At 49.4% G+C, this 20083-nt stretch overlaps 1 protein-coding gene across 1 annotated transcript; it reads right to left on the bottom strand.

Moving 5' to 3' along the window:
- Positions 1-5407: 5407 nt before the first annotated feature.
- Positions 5408-19521, bottom strand: KLF9 (KLF transcription factor 9). The gene is given in 3 exon segments (XM_068422731.1): positions 5408-6572; positions 18946-19076; positions 19078-19521. Coding segments are annotated over 3 exon segments (702 nt in total). The 5' UTR covers positions 19416-19521; the 3' UTR covers positions 5408-6339.
- Between the last annotated feature and the right edge of the window lie 562 nt (positions 19522-20083).

The raw sequence follows: 20083 nt of genomic DNA, 5'->3' as shown, positions 1-20083 counted from the left end.
TCCGTTCAGGTGAAAAGCCACTGATGTTACAGTTTTCTATGGGCCCCAGTGGCTGAGGAATCTGAATCCACTTTGTATCTGCTTCTGAGTCCAATTGTGCTGTTCATGAAGGATTTTTTTTGGTCAGAACTTTTGTAGTATTTAAAATACACTTTGCTGTACTAAATGTACTGGCTCATGCCAGTATAATTAAAAGTGGTACAGCCTCCAGTGTGTACGCAGTTCCACAAGCACCAGTATGTCAGAAATCAGTATGTTTATGAAAAATTATTGGAGTAAGTTATATTGGGAGAATCATCTTTATTTCAGTTTGAAGGAGTTTACAGTAAGGCTGTCCCCCTTCAAATATTTCAGTTAAAAAATGATACCCCTGAGAAAAATGGTTCATTGGACATAAGAGCTGAACGTAGCTTAGCTTCTAGGTAAGGCCTGGATTGTCTTTCTGTAATCCAGTAAAACTGAGGCAGTGATTTACCACCAGCATTGCAGAGACTAATGACACGATTGTGGTTTTCCCTGGCCTTGTGTTTTTTGACAGAGCGGTTATGCATGGCTTTTCATAGGCTCTCAAAAGTCTTTGCTGCTTGGAAACACCATTCAAGGCCACCGAAGCAGCGGTTAACAGCAGAAGAGCCCAAACCACTGTATATGGTGTCTCCAGGAAGCTCTGATATAATGGACACCTGCACCTCCTGAAACTTCTGCTGCCTCTGCCTGTCTTTCTGGCCTCTGCCCTTTAGCCAGAAGAGGAAGAAAAGGGCATTTGGAAAGCCCAAGATTTTTCTGTGCACCTTTTTAGCACAATGTCAAGAGGGCTCTGATATTGTCTGTGCTCTTTGGTTTCTCCGTGCATCCTGAATTCCCACCAGGCTCTCTTGGATCTTGGGATGGTAAGCTGTCCTTACCTATTCAGTGATTCTCCCAGTCCTGTGGTTTACACGCTTATTTTCCTCTGTACCTTGTGTTCAGCTGTGCAGACATCCAGGTGTTGCTTTGATTGGTGTTACATGGCCTACGAGACAATACTGAAACAGAGTCACGGCTTTTGATATGAAAAGCAATAGGATGTTTATCAGTTGTCAATTGGGGGCCAGAAACCAGTACAAAACAGTAACAGTTGTAGCAACCTCAAAAATACAAGCTGAAAGCAACAGGGACTCTGCTCTTTCTCACCCCGAAAGGCACACATGCTGAAGATTTCCATAATACCTGTGGAAGTGTTTGAGGAAGTATTTTAAGGGTGAGGGAGTTTCTCAGTTGAGGAAAGCATGGCACTGAAAGCATGGTAGCTGCAAAATTCTTGCCATTGGGAACGCTTCCCCTCCTTTAAGGCAGTCCTTTAAAGAGGACTTGGGTAAGTACATTGTTCTGATATTTGTGACTTCGCATTGTTATTGTTGGTGTAATTTGTCAGATGTGGCTGGGAGGTGTGAGGAGCTCAACCAGGAAAATATTTTGTTTCCAAAGCAAAAGCCATTGAGAAAGTAGCGGTTGTTATGGAGCTCTGATGCAGAAAGGAAATCTCACGGACTCCTTAGCCCTGAATGAGTGAGTGCTAAACAACATTGGTTTAGAATCCCACGGAGGTGAAAGTCACTCTAGCATGCAGGTCCAGAAAGCCATCCTTGCATGTGGCTTTCCGAACCACTCTGCAGGCATTTAACTGCACTTTCACAGCATTTTATGGCAGGTTTCCTTTCTCCTGTCCTTGGCAGAGATGAAACATGAAAATTCACCTTGTAGAAATTGTGCTCTCTGAATCAGTTCCTCTATATTCAGTGTCGCACCTCCCCATGTCACTGCTGAAGTCTGCCAGCATCCACTGAGGTGCACCCAGTCTTTGCATGTCATACCTGTTCCAGCTACAATTCACATCACTCCTGGCAAGACTATTCTGTAGGGTGTATTAGATCTCAATGGCTGGAAACATCCTCCTAAGGCTAAGGCCCTCTCTACACTAGGAAGATTTTGGTAGCTGTTCCAATTAGAGCACTGAAGACAAATATTAAAGGGTTTAAGGTGAAGAATGATAAATTTATGGAAAGTCCTTTATGATGGGAATGCAGAGGAATGAGGGCAATGCCACAGCCCTGTGTCCGTTATTCCTAAAAAATCAATGACAAGCTAAACCAAGAAAACCCCATGCTGAGTTTGTTGTATCTGTCCTCTGGCCACCCAACCTGAGGACAGAAAACTTCAACTCAGCATCAAGTCAAAATCTGGAGGCTGCTTACAAGTTTTGTTCCAGACACAGATGGCACGCTTCCACCCTTCCATCTCTGCCTGCATTGCTGGAGGGTTACATGTTCCCTTGGGTCCAGGTTCTCATCTTGCAGTCACACCCTAGCACCATTCCCATGTACCAGGTTAAGTTAGTTCGTGTTAAGTAGTTGCTTTTAGCAACTGTAATGTCAGTGACCGTAAATGTCAGTGAGCTTTTTGGCACAGGGTGTCTTGCCTTTCCCTCCTTCAGAGGCCGAGCGGACGGCTTTTTTTCTCCTTACACCAGCAAACCCTCCAAACTCATGGAAATCTCAAGGCAGCAATGTGGCTGCACAGGCTGAAGCACCATGAGCTCATGGAGCAGCGGCACAGTGCAAAGGAGAGGACCAGTCTGAGCTCGAAAGCCACTGAGCAATGGGACAGAGACTTCGCGGGAGCTGGAGCCTGCTGGTGAGGGGACACTTCTCCCCCACTGCCAGTTGCGTCGCTCCCTCCCTGCGGTAGCAGCAGAAGGAATAACCGTGAAAATGCCTGGGAAAAGCAGAGAAACAAGACCCAAGCTAAATAATGACTAGCAACACTAAGACCTTTGAAGCTGGTTCACACACCACTCAACTCATGGATTTCATTGTGTGCAGCAGTATTTTTTTTCATAGTCATTCACACCGGTTTACACGACCACTGCTTGACTCCAACCATTCAAAACAACACTTTTTTTAATGACATTTTTCTTTATTTGGACAATATATATATACATATGTACAAAAACATCTATGGCTACTTTTTTTTTCCCTTTTTTTTTTTTACAATTTCATGTGATTTACAAAACAGGACAGCAAAATAACTTATAAAGGATACGAATACTGTACAAAAATAAAACTGATTAAACTGTTGGAAGTTGGTATTTTACAGTGTTACAGATCACTACTCTGTAAAACAGCATTTTGAAGTATGTGTCCAGTCTGCTGGGCTAAGTCCATCTGCAAACTGAAAACAGATCTGTAAAACAGGTCATGAAAAACTGTTCAAAAAAGAAGTATGTTGTATAGTTATACCTTTAAAGCCATGACTTCTCTGTAGTAATGGACTTTCTTAACCAAGGAGAAGAGCTGTCCTAACTTCAGCAATATTAAGTATTTCCAAAATAGTACAAGTACATACGGTATTAGAGAACCTGATTTTCCTTTTCTTTTCCAACATTTGCAACACTCTTCAAAACTCAACTTCAAGATGCAAAGAACTAACCTGCAGTTTGTGTTTGCTTTTACCAAAAGAAAAACCCCAAAAACCCCAAACAAACAAAACAATAAAATGAAATCTCCAAACCTGATCATCCCCAATGTATTCGGTTAGAGGTTAATGAATTGCATTAATCCCCTCTGTCCGATGCTGAAATACAGCAAACGTTACAGCAAATGGGTTACTGTTTAGGAAGGTTTTTTTTCAGAAACAGGATCTTGTCACAGGCAATGATGACATGCGTCTGTACGTCCCGTTGTCCCATGGACCAAAGTACTCCCTGCCTGTCTGGAACAACGCCATTTCTTTAAACGTGCATTCTACCCCTAATACACAAGGTGGAAACCATAAATCTGGCCATTTACTTCCATGTATTGGTTAATCTTGGTAGCTAAGTGACCAAAACATCTACGTACTGATTTAGGAGTTGCTTATCAGCTGTGGCTTCCCGTTGTGGTTGATAGGATGTGAGGGTGTCTTGTATTTCACAGGATCAGGCCTTAATTTTCCAAGTGCTGCATTTGTCCTACAAAATGGCAACAATCCAGACTGCAGGACGGACTTGAAATTTTGCGTGATCTTCACAGAGAAGAAGGAAGATGAACGTGCATGCACCTTTGAATCTTACCAGGCTACATGCGGCCCTGACCCCACTCAACAAAGCAGCGTTAACAGTACTGGTAAGCAGAACACTTTCTGTATTTCTAGATCAATAGAAATACCGAAGCTACCTATTTTTATTAGGAAGAACGTATGTCCCTGTGACTCAATTTGGACACCAGAAATTAAAGTTTGGTTTCTAAAATAAACGTTTCAAAAAGCTGAAACAGAGGTAGAAAGTGTGCTTGGTTTCCTGATGTCTTCACTGAAGAAAACACATCCTTTTTTATTCCACACACTACTCAATATCCCTAATGCCTTAAAAGCAGTTCTCTTCACATAGACGGAATTTATCATGAACTACACAGGTAAAAACACTATATGCAAACAGATTTCTAATGCTGAAAGCCTTATACAACTGTAGAAGAAAACACTCTCTGAGTTCATTCTTTTTATGTTTGTTTCTAGGAAGCAAGCTTTTTATCAGGTAAAATAATAAGATACTGTAATTGTAGGTGTACTAACAAGATTTTTTATGTACATAATTCTACAAGATCCCCTTAATTCATCTGCAGTGGAAACACTTCGGGTTTCAGTGTGATTAATCACAAGATGAATTTGGCCCTAAGTCTTTATAGTAGGGCTGCACCTCCCCTTCCTCTTCTGGAGGAAGAGGTAAAAACCAAACAGGAGTAGAATGTTTCTGGAAAAATAATGTGTAAACAGAATTATCCCCACTATATGCAGCTGAGGAGCGTAAAAAAAAAAATCACTGATAACCTCTTACAGTTCATGCTTTTAACATAAAAAATAAAAAAGAAACACTGAGCTAATGACCACAACTTAAAAGTTTTGCTTCAGTGATCTTTTTGCTCCTCTTAAAGAGTGAAAAACAGCATTAAAACAGAAGTAATATTGCCTTTATCATTGTTTGACATGCCATGCACGACATAGGTACAATGCAAAGTACCAAGAGAAGCTTATGCCATAAAGAGTATTACAACACACCTTCCATGCTCTATTTCCAATTAGCTCATGATTTTCCCCCACACTCTACAGAAACAGCGACCAAGAGATACAGGAGCACTTCTGAAATGCTTCTTACAATAATTTCAGCTGTTTCCGTTAGCAGAGTGCTCTTAAGGAAAGGTCTACTCTCTTCATAAGCACACACAACTCCAATAGGACTCCGCAGGAGTTAGGCAAGGGTATGAAGAGAATAAATCTTTAAGGCAAGTTTAGGAAGAGAAAAAGCCTTTAAAAAAGCAGTGGTTTATAAAGATGGTAGCTGCTGTTATGCATCCATTCAAACAAAACACAGCAGAATAAAGCACTGTTAGTGGCATTTCTATAGTACAGTACTGTATTTATTGACAAATTAAAAGTATAGGAACAATTGAGAGATGTATGCCTCTGCTCCCACGCCCCTGCCACATTATCTAGGCTGACTTGTATTTTTCCAGGTAAGTGAATAACAGCTAAATACACATGTGGTCAGAAAACAACTGAGCTGTTGTGGGTTTTTTTTTTGCTTTAAGTATCTGCTTCAATTATACATATTTCTACTGGAAAAGTGCAGCTTATATTCAAAAGGATAGTTAATACGAAGAAAAATTAAAAAGAGCCCTTTACTTTAATGGGCCTTCTTGAGTATAAATTCACCTTACCTCAGTGTATAAATTCACCTTACCTCAGTATATTAACCAGATGCTATTAGTAACATACGTAATGTTTCTCTTAACAGTCTCTTTAAATGCAGGATCATTCTGAGATAGAAGTAAACCCATTTCTACAATGTGCTATGGAGTTTTTATCTGAGAGTTATTTATGTGACTCGGAAAGTGGTTTTACTCGACAAACTCTAAATACAAGCAGCATTACACTGTTCAAAAAAACATGTTCATGACACAGCAATTACACAGACCTTGGGGTCACGCTACTGTGATGGCACACGCCAGACCATCCAGTCAGACATATGTACACCAGCATCAAAGCTTTACATTAGAGAGGGTGATCTCCTCCTCGGCTGGCCATCCCCTCCCTCCTCTCACCCCCGCAGTCCACTTGCTCCAGGCCCCTGTTCCCAGTGCAGGGTGGGGAGGTGGAGGATGGGGAGGGGGGCATAGAGTACTTTTTTGTTTTTGAATGTCGGCTACATGTGCTTTCGGATGGCGAGGGCAACCGGCGCCACAGAGGATGCCGGTGCTCCGGCACCGCTGCCTGCATCCTCGCCGCGGCTCGCCTCACCCTGCTCCCCTCTCCAGGCCAGCCCTGCCCTCACAAGGAGCTGCTGGAGCTGGACTTTTTTGATCGCTTGATCATGCTGGGGTGAAACTCGGTGTGGCGGCGGGCGTGTTTTGTCAGGTGGTCGCTCCGCATGAACCGCTTCTCGCAGAGGGGACACCGAAACTGTTTCTCGCCGGTGTGGGTTCGGTAGTGCCGGGTGAGCTCGTCGGAGCGGGAGAACTTTTTAAGGCAGTCAGGCCATGTGCAGGGGAACGGTCGCTCACCTGCGGAGAGGAAAGGATGACAAGAGATTTAGGGGGGCGGGAGTAATGCAGGCCAGAACGTACCAGCTTCACCGAGGAGCAGGAGAACACGCTGCTGAGAGGAAAAAGCTGCTTTTGTTTCCTGCCGTGGTGCCAGCATCTGTGGAGTTGTTGATGACTTGCTTTGTCAGGTTTCAGTCTCACCTCCAGCAGAAGCCAAAAACCCCTCCAACCGCATGAAACTCGCACTCCGGTGCAGAACCTTACATGACCCTGAAGACTATCAAAACAACATATGAGCTCTGCCTGTGCCTGTACGTTTTTCAGGTTGGGCTCAGTACAGCAGTCTGGGAAAGGAACACCAATAGTACTCCCCTGACACTTCAGTTCTGCTGAACAAAATCATTTGTAACTGTTAGAAAAGAAGGCAAAAAAAATTCTTCACCCAGGACAAGTTATTCCAGCCCGGGGAGGGATCGGGGAGAGCGGTGCAGCCTTGGGGCTGCAAACACGTACAGCAAAAACCACTGCAGCTGCAGACAGAAGTGCCTTGCCCCACTCTCCTCCCTTCCCCCAGAAATCCAAGCTGCTCCAGGGAGTACAGGTCTCCCCTCAGTCTCTTAGATGGCTGATTTGAGGACAGGAAAATTACTTCATTATTCACAGCTCTATCGGTGTAAATGTTCACTATGATGGTGAAGAACCAAACCAAACACCTTAACCTAAACCACACCGCACCTTTGCTTTTAAAAAACAGGGTGTAAGGATTGAACAGCACTCACTGTAATCTTCCCGGCACCCCAAAACCCTGCAGTTCACCTCCGCGGGTTGCACAGGCTTTGCCTACAGGCACAGACCCAATGCCTCCTAACCAGCAAGGCTGACCCTAGTCCATGGCACACACAGAAATCAAAGGCGTTTAAGTTCACACAAAAGTTTTCGATCACACGCATCATGCACTGCTGCAGTTTGATGCCTTAATTCCCTTTCTTAAGAGTCTCCTAAAGGGAATATAAATGACAGCTATGTAACAGCTATTTATAGTCAACCATGAAATATAAAAACTATCCCAGCAGTTTTCCAACTTGGAAGAGTTGGAAAAAAACCTCAAGAACACCAGTATTTCTTGGTACTGTGAAGTTCGGCACAACAGGTGAGCTCGCTTTACATTTACAGATCACAAAAAAAGGAGTCACAAGTCCTCCCCAGACACAACTGCAGTGACAAGAGGCTAAAGGCTCGAATGAACAGCCCAGATGGCAGGAGCACACCAGCAGTGGAATGTATTGCAGAGCTGCAGGAAGGGCTGGGGGCAGCCACTGATGGCATCCAAAAGGCCAAGGAATATGAGGAAGGACCAGGTAAACTGAGATGTAGCTACACCACGGGCCCTAAAAGCCCTCGTGAGCCTCTCTTAAATAACGCACCCATTTTCCTGGTTTAGGCTCCTAATGACAGGGTGCTCCCTGACAGGCAGCTGCTCCGTCCCAGGCTGCCCAGCACCCAGTACAGCTGCAGCCGGATAAGCAGGGTTACATCAGCCCCTCGGGCAGCTGCAGCACGGCTCCTTCCCCTGCGCTTTCTTCCCTCCCTCACCTCACGGTGATGCTGGTCCTTGGTCAGGGGAGAAGGATGCAGAGAGAGCAGAGGGAGCCCAGGCAGCCTGGTGCTCAAGCCCCATGGAGGCACAGCTGCCAGCCATCCTGACCCAGGGCTGGTTTTGTTTTATAAACAGGTTTCTTGCCTCCCTGCTGTACAGTTTTAGACATGGTTGGAGGCCTTTCCGAACAGTCACTGCCTCTATAAAAGAAATTAATTAAAAGGGTACATAGGCTTACACACACATGAAGGCCATGACTGCAGCTACGTGGCCAAGCAGCACCGGGAGCTGTACAGAGCACCCGCACCGGTGCCCACCATCCACCCCTGGCTTTGCCCTGCCCAGCACTTGCCCTTGGCATCCAATGCAAGCCTTTCACTTGCGCTGCTCTTTTGCTATCTATCTCACGGTTTCTGTCACAGCTCCTGGAAGCAGGCAGCAGTGGGAGGTGCAGAACAGCTTTCTAGCTCCCTCCCGGAACGTGGGAGAAGTGCTACACGTCTTGCATGTGTGGAGGCATCTAGTACATGGCTCTATGTCAGGCACTTGCACCCCAGTGCAGTGGGAGCAGCTCAGGCATTCTGCCCCATCCCCAGAAGCCACATTTCCAACCATCTACCTCAGGACAGCTCTTCAGCCTTCAGAAGCACCTAACTGTACTACAGGGAGACCAGGTGCCTAGGCTGCCTAAGAAGGATCACAGTCTTTGGGGTGCAGCATCTACATTTTAGGCATGGGAGTAACCAACCCAGGTGCCCAAAAGCATTGTTTTAAATCTGGCCCCACGTAGCCCTCGAGAAACTGGGCTTTTGCCCCCACTTTCCAGAGCTGCAGATGGGAAGACAAAATGAAGCCTGGTTATGGGAATTCCCTCTGAAACGTGGTGGGAGCAGCACAACCTCCACCATTGCTACCCCATGCACCCATTTCACATGCCAGGGGAAAGCACTCTTAGGTTATGCAGTGTAACCACAAAGCTTTGGGGAAAGGCAGCGCTCGCTCAGGACCCCTCATGTACATTTGGCACCGCGCTCCCCGCAGAACCAGCCCCAAGCTCGGCAAGGGGAGCGGCGAAGGCCATTGGGGAGGCTGGCGTGGCAGACGCATGCCCTGCTACTGACAGGAGAGCCGCTGTGCACTGGGATGGCAAATGCAGCAGATCCCTGCCAGAGATGAGCAGCCATGCTCTCTCAGACATACGAGAGCTACCACCCGCACCTACCGCCGAGCCCCCAGGTACAGTGGTGGAGAACAGGTTCACCACCTCGGCAGTACAAGCCTGCAGAGGCTGCTACATCCACTGTGGAAGCCCATATATGAAAGCAGGCCAGGCATAATCCCCAGCAGCAGGACACATTAAACTCTAGACTTCTCAGAGCAGAGGGGCAAGGGGGAGGGAGGCTTTTCCAGGCCCTCAGGGGTTGTCTCCAAGCACAAAGATCTGCTGCTCCCCATCCGTAATGGATGGCACCAGCCCAGAGAGATGGTGCTTCACCGATGGACTTAGAAGGTACAGAGCAGACGTGGAGTGTGTGTCCAGGAGGCAAGGGAGAGATGCCTGATGACATGTGATGATTATCCACTCAGCAAAGCCAGTCACTGTATTTGCTGGTTGCATTTGACATGCTATTTTTTAAAGCAGCAGAGATGTTTGTGTAACAGTCCACAGAGCACACAGGTCTTGCAACTCAGACACAGCCAGGCAGGCAATGGCACACAGGGCTGCAATGCAAGCTAGTGCTGCCTCCATCTGGAGACACAGATTACTGTGTCATGTCTCAGTCAAGAAATATCTTTTCCATATGATTTTTCCCCTCTAGTTTTGGCAGTAGTAGTGCTAAAGCTTGAGATGAGCAGAATAAATCATCAAAATGGGCTGCTATTATATGCCATTTCCTTTGGTGGCAGTATGCTACTTAAGTTTTAAGATATGCCTTAGATGGGATTTCCATCAAGAGATGAAGGAATGGCCAATGGTATATCAGTTCCTTAAAACTATGTGATAGGATCTGAACACAAAAGATACAACATGTAAATAATTTTCTTTAAAAAAAAATAAAATATATATATGTATCTCCAGGGTGGCTTACAGAAGTAACAAGTGAAACAGAAACAGATTTACAGTTTATAGGAATAGGTGCATCTGCAGAACTCTCATTCTTTGTCCTGTGTGCCACCAGGAACGTAGCGGGAGACATAGCTTATGCTGAGCACAAGCTAATGGTGGCTCTTCACAGGTCTTCTCTGGAGTCTAAAGAACTCCTGCAGTTCTGACTTCCTTTAAAACCCATATGGATACAAAGGCCACTGCAGATCCTTTCGATCTTTGCTCTCTGGCTTCACCTGACCTTTTCTCCCTGTTCCTTCTCCCCACCCTCTACCGCAAATGATTAGTTTCTTCTTTCTCAGCAAGTTTAAACACTGTATCCAATCTGCTCTGTGTGACCTGAGGCAAGTCCACTTTATTTTACTCCATTTCCATTTTATTCTGAACAGACAGTAAATTATTTAGCTTTTTTGCCCTACCCTGGGATTTCAGATTTTCTCACATTGTAGTCTTGTGCAGGAAGGGTTTCTGAAAAAATAGAGTGAGCGTTAGCAGGCTTGTTAATACTACAGGTAGTACTGGACATCCTGATTCATCACCTGCCTTCTCACTACAAAATGCTGCTTTAGATGTGGATGACGGAGATTAGGAGCTGTAGTTCATGGTGGCTTTAACAAAGATGAATTTGTTTGGACAAACAAGGGATAGAGAAGTTCTGAGTGACTTTTTTTTTCTGGGAGTGGGGAGGCTGTGTTTGAAAAAGCTGAAGGCAAAGTTGATGATAACACACTTGGGCAATTTTCTTGGCATGTAACAGGACATGCACTAGGACTGGAGCAGGAGCACACTGAGCTTCTGTGGTGGAATGAAGTACTAATTTTACATGAATTACTAAAATTGTTTGAACACTGTCTTTACAGAAGACATTCAGAAATAGCTGTTGGTGTGGATGGAAGTCTGGCCAAGGTGAATGGTTTGCTAGGCTCATACTGTCTTCTTCACTGACCGAAGTGAGGCTGGACACTGCCATGAGTCCAGAGTGTGGCACCAGTACTAGCTAACGCGGAACAGTTTGCTGTCAAATAATGCTAGTGACACTGCTTCACACATTAACAAGAAAGCCAAATGGACTGTAGCTACAGCTGCATGAATGCACACTGAATTAGACACCCTTGACTGATCTATGTTATTAAAGATGAGACCACCAAGCACACGGTAGGACCGTGCTGCCTGGTGTTCACAGCAGCAATTATTTTAAGTACCCAAACTGCAGAATGGTTCAGAGTTTTGACTTCTGGGATGTGGTGTCTGTGCACGACTCCCAGTCTCAGCTAGCCAGTACCTCCTGCTGCAGGGACGGACACCCACCCTGCCTGCCGCCCCTGCCCCAATGCCCAGCTCACCACTCCTGCCAGAAGTCTGAAGTGGCTGATGGGAAAGAGGGAGAAGGGAAAGAACACAAATACGGAAAGCCCAAATAGCAGAACCTCTTGCCACCAGGTGAGTGTAAAACCACTCAGCCAAACAGGACTGGCATAATCACCTCTGCATGGTTCAAGTGAGAGAATTTAATCCCCACCTTCATCTTCCAAGATCCTCCGGTACCTCTGTGGCTGCTGGAACTCAAAATTTCCAGAGAAATCTTGGTACCCTAGGAATAACTGGTCCTGAACCACAGTCCTTGACTTAGCGATGACAATGATAAGCATTCTCTCCGCTGCCCTGTGATCCCACTCAGCCACCACTCTTACATGTTTCAGTGTCTCCTGAAGTATGACAAGTTCTGTAGGTGGATGTCAAGAACACAGTCCAGCTTATTGCAAGAGGAAATTAAAAAAGCCAGGCTATCTTTCTTGCCACAAAATAGCTGCTGTCTCAGGTCTCTCTCACTTTTCTCCCCAAGTGCATTGCTTGTCCCACACGCCCTGAATGAGCAATTTCCTGTGGGACGCTGGATTTTGACTGAGTGTCCACATGCAAGATATTCTGGTGAAGACAGATCTTGCAGACATCTGTGCATCCACTTCCAGGCAGAGAGACTGGAGGCCTTTCAAATAGCCTTTTTCCTCTTCTGAGATATTCCAAACTCAGCTCATTAAAACATGTGGCAACCACAAGGTACAGATGCTGGTGCAAAAGAGCACAGAGCGAGATCAGCGGTGAGGACACTAGCCTCCATGTGCCTAAAACAAGGGTTTCTGCAACACCTAAACCGTGGCCATCCAGTCTGGCAACAGATCAAACAGACGCTGCCTACGGGACAGGCAGCGGATGGATGGGTTGCAGCAAGGGGTTTATTCCACCAGTGCTCAGGACTAAACACCGCAGGATGATTCAGATGTTAAAATGGCTGCTTTCAGCAAGTATTTAGACTGCTCTGACACCCTCAAAACCACCACTCAAGAGCTGCTTGCACATGCAGGTGTTAAGAGTCTCTTTCAAAAGACAAGATGCAAAACCACCTGCTAAAACTCACTGCTGCTGGGAGCCTAATTCCCAGCAAGACTTAGTCTTGTTCTTACCACCGTGTGACACAGCATCAGAGGCAAGGGACATCCTTACAGCTTCTCTGCCAGATCACAAACCCTCCCTGCCTGCTGTTAGGGCTTTCTGTGGGGGACTGTGCCTTCTTTTATAGATATATACATAAATCAGTCGGGGAAGCTACCTGGGAGAGGACAGACCTCCCCAAAGCTCACCAGAGAGTTCAATCTACACTTTTATAGCTGAGAGGAGTGCCCTCAGCAGTACACTCTTGGGCACGTGGAACACGTTCCTACCTCTTCTCCTTTCCTATCTTATCTCCATTTGAACTTCCTCCATTTTGCAGTAATACTTAAATATCAACCAAGCAATGGAGAGAGACCAACTCCTAGCCTGGTGCTTAGGGCACTTACCTGGGATTGAAGAGCACTGGGTTTAGGCTCCTGTCCTGTCTGAATGATTAAATGCTCACTAAGGGGAAACAGCTTTGACATGGGAAGGAGGAATACAACTTTATGTGCATTCATAAAGATAATATAATTTTTGTTATTTCACTATTAATTTATTAGCCAATATTTCAACAGCCTCTTCCCTCAAGTCTGAGGTATTTATAGAGTGCTCTGAGGCTATTCACAGTCATCGTCACTTGAGTATAGATGGAGAGCTACACTACCACAAGTAAACACCATCTGAAGCGTGCTTTGCCATTGGTACCCCAGGCTCTGGCCATTTAATCTTAACTTGGCCCCTCCCTGCTCTTCCAGCTGTAGGTTTGGGAGCTACACAAGCCCACAAGCAGCAGCCGCCTGGTGCACCACAGCACAGCAGCAGAACGAGGGGAATGATCATTCCCACAGGGTGCCTAACAGCTGGGGCTGCAAGGCACACAAGCTAGCAAGAGCAGGCAACCCTCACCACACCGTCTGCAATGCCACAACACCAGTGTGCAGAAACTTGGTAGAGCTTCATTTTCAATACATCCACCTGGAAACGGGAGTCGCACTCTTACGGGTGATGCCTGCTCACTGCTGCTGCCCTACATGTGCACTTCTTTACTTTGACTCAATTAATATACAAACCTTTCTGGAGTGCTTTCCCCCTATGACACATACACCTGCTTAAGTGCTTTCCCCCTATGACACATACACCTGCTTAATGTTTTTATTTTTTAGCAGAAGAAAACCCCAAAACAACTGGGAGTCAGGCAACACTGAACTTAATCTTGAGGATTTTTGCCTACCTTACTCAGCTGGCAAGGCTTACAGTCAGTATGATCGTGTTTCTCCGAGACTTGGAAACGTGCCTATTAGAACTCCAGCAATTTGCACATTTGTGTTAACCCTTGAGAACCATGGTTTCAGATAGAGGTCTGAATTTAGCAAAAAATGTCCTGCTGGCTCCACTGTCTGCTCTTCAGTCTTATTCTAAAGGATCTGGTAAAGTGACATTGCACGAGCTCGATAAGAGGGGTTTAAAATGCTAAATTTCAGATAATGGTCCCACAAAATACCCAAAAAAGCTCCCAGCAAGCAGAAGATAGATTGTCAACATATCAGCATCTGTACAGTCTGTCGAGTTAGTGGTAATCTAGGACACAAATAACAAAGCACCACAGTCAAATCCAAACTGATACAGGGGCTGGATCGACACCGTGTATCTAGATTGCAGCACTAGGCAGCTGCAGCGCTTATCTTTCCTTTCTACCAGAAATGCTCCTCGGCTTCACCGTGCAGACCACCAACCTACAAGTCCATGACTCTGCATACAGCCCTGCTACCAAACATTGGTGAGGGTCAAATGCCAGGAGAGCTCAAGGCTGCATCAGCTGCCCAATGTAACACAACTCTCAGTGTTGTTTGGACCCAGTCTACATGATGATGCAGTTGGCTGAAAAGCCTAGCTGAAGAGGGAGACCTTTTCACACAGTTGGTTTTTGTGTGTTTAACCTCTTAATTAAGGGTGCCTGATGCAGACATGAACTTCCCATCAATCCACAGCACCACATATTGAGAAGCATCTGAGACTCACTTCCCCAGGCAAATAAACTCTTACAGGTCCTGTATGAGGAGGCATCTCACTAAGTAGCTTTACAGTACCTTCTCTTCCCCTCTTTCCTGAACAGGAGGATCTGCTCTCAGCGGCCACGTGCCCTTTATCTGGCTTGTATTCACACCATCATAGCAAACATACATTCCTTAAAGTTTGTTTCTCCTGCCAGTTTCTCTCCCTGTCGGTATCCTGCCCTTTGCTCTGTGCTCCCTTCAGACTGAAATTGCTTGTTTACTGTGGTATGCCTGTATTTTCCCTGTAAACTCTCTGGCCTGCACATCCTTCCCTGTTAAGCTGCCCTCTCTGCCCCTGTCTTTGAGGCTAATAATAATCCTACACATTACTGGCCATAATCAAACTAACTATTTAGAGAAGTCTGTGCATTTTCAAGATAACTCTCTGCGTTATCTGCTGTTGCACGCCATTTTCTTGGTCAGCCGAGTCCCTTGCTTTCTCCTGACCTCTGCACCACTTCCAGGGCTTGAGTCTTGAGTATGTCTTGCCAATGTGTCTGGGCCTTTTCTATGCTCTGAAGGGAAAGTCTGCAAGACTTGGCCATGCCATCTCAGTGCTCAAGACCCCCAAGCAGACATACCACTTGTAATCTCTCCTGCCATGGCCAACGTTCAGCAGACTTTACATGTCCTATGCTCCCACTACACCATCCCATAAGGGATGGGGAAACCTAAGGTGTGGCCGCCTTGTAAAGCTATCCCTTCACCTGCCATCTTTTCTCTCCTACACTAAGCTCCTGCACCTCAGAGATGCTACTGGAAACTGCTCACACAGAACAACCTTATGTGTGACACTATTCCTGCTCAATACAGCAGAACTTAAATAATATATTCCAAGTTACTTTTGGATGGTACTGAAGGGACAGGGGAGGCAATAGCTCAGTTTCAGCTATATGCTTGTCCTTGTATCCCTGGGCCTTCGCAAGTTAATACATTTTCAATGTAGGTACACATACAGGACAGAATGAAGAAGTGCCTGATTGTACCGCCCAAGCACCAGCAAGGAATGAAAGGAGCATCCCCCCAGGAAGGGGCAGAGTTCAGACTTTCTTGGCTTCCTCCCACAAATCTTGCTCTACTAAGTGACGCTGAGTTCAGTGGGATTGGTGGCACAAGCAAGGGGGCTGTTTGCACAAGTAGGATGCATGGTACCATCCGCTGACCTTTTTCTGTTAAGATCAACGCAGAAGACAATTTCTGATGGATGGCTAATTTGGGTCTTCTGGAAATTGAACTAGAGTCATCATCAAAGGCCCAAACTTCAAGCAATCAGTTTTACATATATTTTTAGCCTCTGAAATATGGAATGCCTTTGAACCAACAAGTTTAGAGAATCTTTAATAAGATACATACCTCTAACCTTTGAGCATCAATTCTTTGGTCTTCTACTACTCTACTTTTATTTGGTATTTCTTTTCTCACTTTGCATTAGCTTACCAAAGATGGTCTGTTGAGTTTTCAGATTCCCACCATTACAAAGCACAGAGCAGTATCCAGAGCTTTGCAACTTGTGTGGTTGGTATCCGTGAGTAAAGAGAGCTGTGGCTACAAGCAAGCTCATGTGTGTGAACGGAAATCCTAAAGCCATTTTCCAAGATAGAGAGACTGGGATTAAATGTTAAAAATTTAAGACCAGGAAGCTTCTACTGGTGGCTGGGTACCTACTTTCACTAAAGGCTACAAAGCACCAAGCAACCCAGATGGTGGCCCAATGAAAAACAGCAGGTAGGTGAAAGCGATTCAAGATACATGAGAGAAATTGTTGAGGAAAAAAGGAAAGAAAATGGTACTAAGGAGGGAGTATTAGTGCTCTGCAATACGCAGTTATGAATAATTCCAGAGGTCCCATTGAATCCCACTGTTGCTAAGGAATTGTTCTGCCACGTATAAAAATAATTAACATTAGTAGTATCGTTTAGCGTTCAGTTAGCTACAATTAACTGTTCACATTAGGAAGGCCTGAAAGTTCATTACTGATGGACGTCTGTAGTGGTTTTAATCACACAGAACTACTGTGATGGCACATCAGCGTGTCTGAGTCAAACATCTCATAGTTGGAGCTAAGGCCACCCACTTGTGAGCAGCACATGCTAAACCTCACGCCACTTCAGGAGATACTTATACCACTGCTGCTTAGAGCAGGACATGTGGGTTCTACAGTACATTAATTTACATGTCATCATGCAGAATGCTATCCCAGATGTCTATTTTGGTTCCCATATCGGGGTGGACATCTGAGCATGGCGTAGTAAGTGGAAATGATGCTAACTGTTTTCTTTGTTACTCGTGAGCCAACATTTTGCAAGGCATCAGTTACATTCAGCCCCCAAAAGAGCATCAGAGCTGCAGTCTTTGAGCTGGTAACACAACAATCCCTGGCACCGGTCCTGGGTTCAGGACAGGGTCACCACTGACCATCCGCTTTCCCAGCTCACAGAGCCAGTCTTAACCACCTAATGGCAGCACTCACTGCTGAGCCACATCCCGTAATCCTCCTCCTCCTCCTGACCTCTTGAGCTCAGCACCCAGCAGATCTGCCAGCAGGGCACAGGTAGGCAGCCTGCACCAGGTCTCCTCCTCTGCAGGGCACATACAGCTAGGCGCACAGGCAAGCCAGAGCCACAGAGGTTTAGCTGAGGCTCAGATGTGGTGGCCATGCCCTATCCGGGCGGTGTTAAACACTACAGCAATGCCTCACGGTGCGTTCCTCGGGTGACAAACTCGTTTTGTACCTCAACGCTTACCATCACTGCCAACAGACAAAATCCAGAAAAGGACTGCCATCCGCAGAACGTGGATGCACGTTTCACGTGAAGCACGTGAAATAAGCATTGGCAGTGTTTGCCTCCTCTGATCCGCTCCCTTCCGTGCTCGCACACAACCCATTAATTTAGGGCCATTTTTAAGCAGCCTCGTGTACTGCACCGTGACCGCAACTGCAATCCAGACACCTAAAGGTTCTTATTCAGCCATTCGCACTAGAGGGCTTAGGGAAAAAAAATAAAACCCAACCAAACAGAGAAGTCTACAATTGCCGCCCCCTTAGCGCTCAGGCAGAGCCAGAGGAAGCACGATTGCTGCAGCAGATAAAATTTATCTGTCGGTTTCCCTGTTGCCACACCCTCCGCAGCGCGGGGCGAAGGCCGGGGCCGGGCACAGGCCGCCGGACAGACGAAGCCCTTGCACCACACGCGGTGCTCGGCGCGGCAGGGACAGCCGGGCGGAGCACAGGGCGGTCCTCGGCCGGAGGCGCAGCGCCGGGGCAGGGCCGGCGCGGTGCAGGGAGTCACCCGCAGGCAGCCCGCGGGGCCGGCCGCGATGCGCTCCTCCGGCCTGCCCCTCCGGGCGCGGGGTTTCTCGTCACCGGAGGGGCTGTGCCGGCAGGGCCCGAGGCGCGGCTCACCGCCGCGCAAAGCAGAGGCCGCCGCCGCCCCCTCCGGAGGCGCGGCGGCCGCACCGCCAGCCCCTGCTCCGGCACCGCGGCCCGGGCCGTCCCGCTCCGCTGCCACGAAGCGCAGCTGCAAGGCAAAACCGCGCAGCGGGGCGCGGAAGGCGGCTCCTGACGGCAGGAGCGGCAGCGGGGGCGCGGGCAGCGCGCGCCCCTTGGCAGCGCGGCGGGGCCGTCCTGCCCGCGGCTGGGCCGGGGAATACGCGCCGAGCTCTGTCCCGCTGCGGGCGCTCGCCCGTCCTACACCGGCGATAGACCAGGCTCCCGCCGCCCCGGTGATTTCCTCACCGCCGCCCCGAGCGCAGCCGGTGCCGCGGCCACCAGCGACAGCGCGGCCAGGTGCTGCGGCGCCGTCTCGGCAAGCCCGGCCCGGCGCTCCCGGCCGCCATCCTCACAGCCGCCCCGGCCACGCCAAGTTCAACTCCGCTACCCGGCGGCCGGCAGGTGCCGGCCGCCCCGCGGTGCCCGCAGGGGACGGGCGGGCTCGGGGCCGGGGCAGGCAGGGCGCTGCGGGCGGCGCTGCCGCAGCCCCACCCGGGGCGGCCGCCCGCTCCCGCCGGTCCCGGGGCGTCCGTCCAGCACTGCGGCGGGACGGGAAGGGAGGGGAAAAAAGGGAGGGAGGGAAGAAAAAATAATAATGAAAATCCCCCAAACCCGGGGCGGAGCGCAGCGGCAGGGCGGCGGGGGCGCGCGAGGACGGGTTCACCCGAGGACAAGCGCTCCCTCCCTCCCCTCCGCCCGCCGCCGCTGACCTGTGTGCACCCGGTAGTGCGCCTTGAGGTGGGAGGACTTGCCGTAGACCTTGCCGCAGCCGCTGTAGGGGCACTTGTGCCGCTTCTCGGCCGCCAGCTTCCCCTTGGGGGCGGCCCCGGCGGCGCGCAGGCGGGGGGGGCGGCCCCGACGGCGGGCTGCGGGGCGGGCTGGAGCCCGGCTCGGTGGCCGCGTCGCTGTCGGAGCCCGCGTCCTCGTCGGGGCTCTCCACGCTGTCGCTGCAGACGGAGGGGGCGGGCAGCGGCCGGTACTTGTTCAGCTCCAGCAGGCTCTTGGCGATGGCCAGCAGGGCGCAGTAGTCCTTCCAGGCGTCGCGGGGGTCGCACAGCTCCCGGGCCGCCTCCCCCTCGCCCGGCACCTTCAGCCGCGCCGCCTCGGGCACGGCGGAGCGGTTGGAGATGGAGACCAGGCACTGCGCCGCCACGAAGTCCACGTACGCGACGGCCGACATGGTGCGGCCGCGCCCCGACGACGGGAGGCGGGGTGGGGGGCGTGCGGGCTCCGGACGCCCTCAGTGCGCGCCCGCCGGGCCGGCCTCGCCGCCACCAGCCATGGCCCGCCCGCGGCGCGAGGAAGAGCGGGGCGGAGGAGAACAGGCGGGAGGGAAAAATAAATAGCGGGGTGCCGGGCAGGTCCCTCACCGCCAACCCCCGGGGGCGGCGCGCAGCCGGCGGCGGGGAGCGCCGCCCGCCGGCCCGGGTCCGGCGCGGGGGCCGGGGGAGAGAAGACCGCCCGCCGCGCCTCCCGCCTGCTCCGGCTCCTGCCCGGGGCCGGTCGCGCCGAGTCCCATCACGTCAGGTTGGGAAGCCCCCTCCCGCCCCCCCGATTGGCCGGCGGGCAGGGCCGGCCGGCTCTGTTTACCTTCTCCCCCCGCCACTCACAGTGCCCCTTTTCTGGGGGGGGGCTGTCCGCCGGGCGGCCGCCCCGCCAATCCCCGCGCTTCCTCCCCAGGCCGCGTGCTACTCCGAGCGCCCCGCCGCGCCCGCTTAAAAGGGCGACGCCGCGTCGCCGCCGGGGAGGCGCGGGCGGGGGCGCCGCAGCTCGCTCTCTTCCCGCCGCTGGAGGCAGCGCCGCCGGCCGCGTTCCGGCCCCAGCCGAGTCGGCGGCGGTCCTCGGCCG

Source organism: Nyctibius grandis, chromosome Z (assembly GCF_013368605.1).
Source record: "Nyctibius grandis isolate bNycGra1 chromosome Z, bNycGra1.pri, whole genome shotgun sequence".
In the NCBI taxonomy this organism is placed as follows: domain Eukaryota; kingdom Metazoa; phylum Chordata; class Aves; order Nyctibiiformes; family Nyctibiidae; genus Nyctibius; species Nyctibius grandis.
The sequence above is the reverse complement of the archived record's forward strand: the minus strand, read 5'-3'. Positions and strand labels throughout refer to the sequence as shown.